General features: G+C 38.1%; 1 protein-coding gene across 1 annotated transcript; it reads right to left on the bottom strand.

Annotated features, from left to right (window-relative positions):
• Positions 1–1,271: 1,271 nt before the first annotated feature.
• On the bottom strand, positions 1,272–6,725 carry LOC119605190. Its single transcript, XM_037958145.1, has one exon. It carries the CDS (start codon positions 6,723–6,725, stop codon positions 1,272–1,274), a length of 5,454 nt encoding a protein of 1,817 aa, XP_037814073.1.
• Positions 6,726–7,004: the final 279 nt, after the last annotated feature.

Below are 7,004 nucleotides of genomic sequence, written 5' to 3' on the forward strand. Positions count from 1 at the left end.
GCTGCAGTTTGGTGTGGGTGCTATTGGATTTCAGGGATGGTAACGTTCAATTGTTCACTGATGTGAACATCCTCCCGGGCCTGGCAACCTGTGAAGAGAAAGGAACAATTATTTTTATTTATTCAATAAAAATGGTGTAGGGTAATAGGGTAAATTATGCATGTAAAATACTTCATTGTGTGTGGGTTTATTGGGTAGAGGATCCCATGACCAGCCAGCCAAGGGTAGAATCCTGGGCTATAAGTGAGCCCCCGTCGATGTGGATTACATTGGGCTGAAGAATGCTGGTGTATAAATCTCCTCCAATCTCCATAGAGACAGGTTTGTTCGAATAAAATTCGGGGTCAGCAAGTGAGATACGGCAAACTTTGTTTTTAATGGCTTCGTCCATTGGGTTTGGGTAAGGGGTTTTTGGAAGATCTTTAACAACTTCCATACAAACCTCGTATCTAACGTTTGATGCTAGATTTGGTCCAATTAACACTTTGACGAAAACCTCGTTGTCGATTGTGAAGGGTTTCAAACTGGTGTCTCGTACTAACACGGATGCAATTCGGGACTTTGTTAGGCTGGGGTTTAATATGGCCCTTGCTATCCGGTTTCCGCTTTCCATGATCATCTGCACAACTACAGTCGGTACGAAGGTTTTCGTCATGGATGTTGTAATTGGTGTGGTTATGGGTGTTGTTGCTAGGGAATGGCGTGGAGCTGGTATGGGTTGAGTTCTTGGGGCTGGAGTTGGTGGTGGGGATCGGTCTTGGAGCAAATTCTTTAAAATCCTATTTGGACCATGTAGGGTTGAGTGATGCTTGCCACCGCATTGTTGGCAACGAGCCTTACTAGGGCATTTTCCAATTAAATGGTTTCTTGCCAAACAATTCACACAGTAGTGTAGGCTGACCGCAGTTTTATATTTTTCTGCCAAATTCATTTTATTGAATTTATGGCAGTTTATTAGCCTATGATCAGCCTTACAAATACCGCAACCATAATATTTTGTTGTTCTTTTGGGGTTATGATGGCTTCGGCTTCCTTTGTGGTGATGCGTATTACGGCGACCAGAGCGACCAGAGTTAGATCCTCGTTTGTTATTGGGTGCCATTCTGTATGGAATTAAAAGATGGTTTATGAAAATGAAATATTATGAATGAATTAGTGTGTTAGGGTGAAGTGTTAAATATGATTCATAATATATTGGGTTAGTATATGGGTTAGTTGAAATAATTAAGGATATTGTTATATTGGGTAAGGGTTTGAGTAAAAGTATTAGACTAATTAGCGGGTAAAACAACAATTTTAGTAATTGGTCGTGTTAGAGTTCCAGTTGAAGTTTGTAAGTCAACTACTCTATTTCTACCATCAGAACCAGGGTGTGTTTTGGTCACACGTCCAAGTAACCATTCATTGGGTGCTAAATTGTCTTGTCTAATTACTACAATATCACCTATTTCAACTTCTCGGGTAGGGTTTTTCCACTTATATCTTTTATGGAGCTCTTTAAGATATTCATCTTTCCATCTTTTACAAAAGTTGTGATGTTGTATCCTTAATTTTTGCCATCTGTTTGCCAGGGTTATATTATCACTGCTTGTGTCGGGTTCTGCAGGGGTAAGTATGGGTGAGCCAATTAAAAAGTGTCCTGGGGTTAACGGGTTAAGATCCTGAGGGTTTTCACTTGACGGGCTTAAGGGTCTCGAGTTTAGGCATCCTTCTATTCGAGCAAGGAGTGTAGCTAGCTCTTCAAATGTATATTTAAGGGTATTTATTTTCTTCAAATGAGCTTTAAAGCTTTTAACTCCTGCCTCCCATAAACCGCCCATGTGTGGTGCACCTGGGGGTATAAAATGCCACGTCAAATTCTGAAAACTGTTGGTAGATATAACGGAACCTTTCAATTGCCTGATGAATTCCTGTCGCTCTTTCTTCAATAGCTTACTAGCTCCAATGAAATTTGTCCCATTGTCCGAGTAAATGGCGACAGGGCATCCCCGCCTCGAAAAAAATCGAGCGAAGGCTGCCATAAAGGCTTGGGTAGACAAATCAGATGTTGGCTCCAAGTGGATGGCTTTTGTTGCAAAGCAAACAAAAACACAAACGTAACCTTTCGTTATTTTACAAGTTCTGCCACTATATGCTTTGACGTCAAATGGTCCTGCAAAATCAACGCCAACATTTGTAAAAGCTTTATCTATTTGGGTTCTTTCTGGTGGCAACGCCGCCATAAATTGGGTTGTTTGTCTATTCCTATATCTTATGCAGGGTGAGCATTTGTTAACAACATTACTAATCAGATTCTTAAGTTTCGGAATCCAATATCCTGATCGGATTATTCTCAACATAAGTTGATTTCCACCATGCAGGGTTACCAGGTGGACGTGTTGTACTAGTAATTTAGCAAATGCACTTTTATAGGGTATTAATATTGGGTGTCTTTCGGAATAGGACAAACTGTTGGAATTTGCTAGTCTACCATTTGCACGCATTATCATTGCAGAATCTAAAAATGGAGTTAGGGTAAGCAGGTCACTTTTGTTGGGTATAGGGTATTTTCTCTTCAAACAGTTATATTCGTTGTTGAAATATTCTGTCTGACAAAGAATAATAAGTCTATCACGGGTAGATTTGATCTCTGACGCATCAAGTTCAATACTTGGGTGGGTAGTTAATAAACGTAGTCTATCATTGACTAGTTGTGGGTTATTTCGATCAAGAATAACTCTATCATTTCGAATTGTATTTCTTCGGGTATATGATGCGCGATCACAAAATCGATAGACATATGTCATTACTCTTAGAGCTTTTGACAATTTCGAAAATCTTGATAATATGTCTGGGTTTTCAGTATTCGTATCTAAGGTAGGGTGGGTATTAACTGTCGTAGTAAACGACTGACTAACTTTAGCTTCAGCTTGAGTAATAAAGTGTTTATCTGTTGTTGGCCACTTCGACGCGACTTCTTTCAACCACGATGGTCCATTCCACCATAAAGTGTCATCTTTTAACTCATCAGCATTACATCCTCGGCTAGCAACATCGGCAGGATTATCGTGTGAAGCAACATGATTCCAGTTATCTACTCCTACTGTTTGTAGAATTGTTGAAACTCTTTTTGCCACAAATGTATTCCACGAGTTAGGGTGTTTACTAAGCCAGGCCAAAACTATAGATGAGTCGGTCCAGAAATACGTCTGATGTAAGGGTAGGTTGAGTTGGGTGAGTACATTGTGTGTCATATTTGCCAACAACACTGCACCACAAAGTTCAAGTTTTGGTAACGAGATTACTTTGATTGGCGCAACTCTCGTCTTAGCGAAGAGTAGGGTTACGGAATTAGGTCCGTCTATGGGTGTTACTCGTGCATATAGACATGCAGAGTATGCCTTTTCAGAAGCATCTGAAAAACCATGAAACTCAATTTTTGCTGAAGGTGAAAAGTTAATCCATCTTGGAATACGAATTCTATTAATATTATCGTAGAACTGCAAAAACTTTTGCCATTTTATAAGGGTGAGTGGGTTAAGACATTCATCCCAAGCTGTATTATCTTGCCAAATTTGCTGCATAATAATCTTGGCAGATATAACAATTGGCGCTAACCAACCAGCTGGGTCAAAAAGACGAGCAATGTCTGATAACACAGTTCGCTTTGTGTATGCTGATTTTCTTTCAATTAAGGGTACATTAAAGAAAAACGTATCTTCCTTAGCGTTCCAACGAATGCCTAACGTTTTAGCATTATTTGATTCGGGTAGGGTGAGTAAATCAACATCTAGTAGATGTTCTTCGGGTAAATTGTGTAATAATTCCTTTGTATTGGAAATCCATTTTCTCAAAGGAAAACCAGCAGAGTCTAGAGCCGCGATCAATTGGGTTTGAGCTTTTTGAGCTTCTTCAATTGTGTGACCTCCGGCTAAGACATCATCAACATACATGTTGTTTCGCAAAATTTGCGAAGCTATAGGGTGGGTATTTTGAATGTCGTCGGCTAATTTGTGTAGGGTTCTAATAGCCAAATATGGTGCACAGTTAACACCAAATGTAACTGTTTGCAGTTCATAATCTTGAATGGGTTCGTTGACGCTTTTACGGAATAATATCCGTTGGAAGGGTGTGTGGGTAGGGTTTAGCATAATTTGCCGGTACATTTTTGTAATGTCGGCATTATAAACTATCTTGTAAAAGCGCCATTTCAAGATAAGTACAACTAAATCTTGTTGTAGGGTAGGACCAGTGTGTAGGGTATCATTAAGACTGTTGCCGTTCGAGGTTTTGCTAGATGCATTAAATACAACTCGAACTTTTGTCGTAACACGATCAAGTTTAACAACAGCGTGATGGGGTAAATAATAATGGGTGTTTGAAGGAATGTTTGGGTTATATTTAATTGGTTTCATATGACCTAAATCGATATACTCTTGTAGGACGTTATCATATTCCATTTTAAGCTCTGGCTTTTTCATTAAACTTTTCTCGTTACGTAGAAATTGAGCCATAGCAACGTGTCTAGAGTTTCCTAACTCAACAGGAGGGTATATAAATGGTAAATTTACCTGATAACGGCCATTTGGCAATCGAAGGGTAGTGGTCTTGAAAGTTTCTTCACATAAAGAACTTTCTTCTGAAACTTTGGGTTGGGTGGGTACATCTTCAATTTCCCAGAACTTGGTCAAAACTTTATCAAGCGTTACTGAACTGAAGTAAGAAACTAAGGGTTGGGTATTTTGCGAATTCTGAACGGGTCCTGTTAAAATCCAGCCAAACTCAGTCTCCTGAGCTATAAGGGTATTGAGTAAGTCTTTTCTGACTCCAGATTTTAAAATCTGTGGGTAAAAATCGCTGCCAATAATAAAGTCTATAGGTCGACTTTCGTAGAATTTTTGGTCAGCCAATTGAATATTTTCCAAGTCTTGTATTAGGGTGGGGTTTAAATTTTGGGTGGGTAAGTTTTTGGTTAATGTTTTAACAACAATTGCTTGGATATTCAATTTAAATTCATTTTGTGTGTTAGAGCGCAATAAAACTTGACATAATTTATTCGAACGAGCTGAAACTATTTCATTCAATCCTGATATTTCAGCAACTATGGGTGTAGTGGGTAATTTTAACTTCCTTCTCAGTTTATCTGTGATAAACGAGAAGTCTGAAGCTGGGTCAATAAGCGCTCTAGCTGGAAATAGTTCTTCTTGAACATCAACGTTCAGAACTGCAGTTCCTAATAACTTCGTTCTGTCATCTATGGGTATTGGTTTGCTTGATTGGGTGTGGGTTGAGAAAGACTGTACTGCATTGTGTGATGTTGACGCCTGAGTATTTTCAACTTGTGGGTTAGGGTTAGAGTTCGGCTTGTGTAAAAGCGAATTATGTTTACCGCCGCAATATCTACACTTAAATGCGCTATAACAATCTTTTATGACATGTCCAGTAGCTAAACAATTGTAACAAATTCCATTCTCATTTACAAATTCAATTCTTTGGTTTAATCCTAAAGAATTAAATGAAGAACATTCTCTTAGGGTGTGATTCTTTTCACAAAGTTTGCAAATGGACCCATAGAGTTTAGTTTGGGTGTTTTGGGTATTTGGTTTCTTTTGGGTATTTTGGGCATTTGCATTCTTTTGGGTATTTGAATTGGGTATATGGTTTGGGTTAGAGAATTTTTGTTCATTTTGAGGTTTGGGGTTTGGGTGGGGTTTCTTTGAAGAATGGGTTACATTGTGAAACGCTTTGGCTCTCCTGTCAGGGTTATATTTTGTTTCAGTAAATTGTTTGGTTTTAGGGTGGGTATTAGGATTCGAATCTGGAACATCGTTTACTGATGTAAGTTCTTTAAAAGTGTTCGTTAAGAACACATCAAGATTCGTCCAAGGCGGCATTTCAGCGCTATCATTGAGAGTTTTTTCAAACTCTCTTCGGGTTTCTTTGGGTAATTTTGATAAGCAAAGATATACAAAGATAGGATCCCAATTATCCGTATCAATTTCTAATGAATTTAAATTAGCAATACAACAATTAATCTTTCTCTGAAGCTTTCTTATAGAAGCACTGCACATGGTGCTTACTGTGGGTAAATTAAAAAGTGTTTTCAATTGCGCATTGATTTGCATTCGTCTATTTTCAAATTGAGAGACGAGTTGGGTCCACGCTATGAGAAAGCCATCATTAGTTAGGGGTGCGTTGTCAACGATTTCTTTGGCTTCGCCGCTTGTTTTTTGCTTAAGATAGAAGAGTTTTTCAACTCCACTTAAGCGTGTGTTGTTACCATATATGGCTTTAAAAAGATCCCGGAAAGAAGCCCAAGATTTAAAATCTCCATTAAATGTAGGCATATCGCATGGAGGTACATTGAAGGCTACGGAATTGTTGGGTTGTGGGGGTTCGGGTAATGAGGCTCGGGTATCATTGGCCTTAGTAATCTCTTCAATAGATTCATCTATTGAGATCATACTAGTTCTATAAAAATTTCTGGCAGATCTAAAATGATGCACAACTTCCGTTAAATTGATTGTTTCAGCCTTCTTTGGATCGAGTAAATCTGCGGATTCTCTAATTTGAGTGAATTTATGGTCAATTTTAGACCATAAATCACTTAATTCACGTTTTTTGAATTTGAGTGCGGGTAGCGATTGAAAACTTTCCGGAGAGGAACGATAATCTTCCTCAAAAGACTCCAAATCCATTTGGATATATCGCATTAAAGTGGCGGCCAAAGATTTTAAATCGGACATATTGGGTTAATTTAATTTAAAAATCTACAAAAAATTTGTAACAGCAAACTTAAATTTCCGACAGGGTATTTTATGTGTGTATGGGTACGCTACACAATTCGGGTGGTAATATTAGCTTAATCAAGCAATATATAAAAATATTTCCAAAAAAGTTTTTAATAGGGTGGGTGGGTGAGTGGGTTTTGAATAGAAAATATTTTTATATTATATTGCTTGACAAATAAAACTAATATAATACAAAAAAATGGAAATTTAAATTTTATTAGTAAGTTGTAAAAA

The sequence above is a fragment of the Lucilia sericata genome, unplaced genomic scaffold (genome assembly GCF_015586225.1).
Source record: "Lucilia sericata isolate MDLA Ls3-8-SP2 unplaced genomic scaffold, ASM1558622v1 Contig000462F_arrow, whole genome shotgun sequence".
Taxonomy (NCBI): Eukaryota; Metazoa; Arthropoda; class Insecta; order Diptera; family Calliphoridae; genus Lucilia; species Lucilia sericata.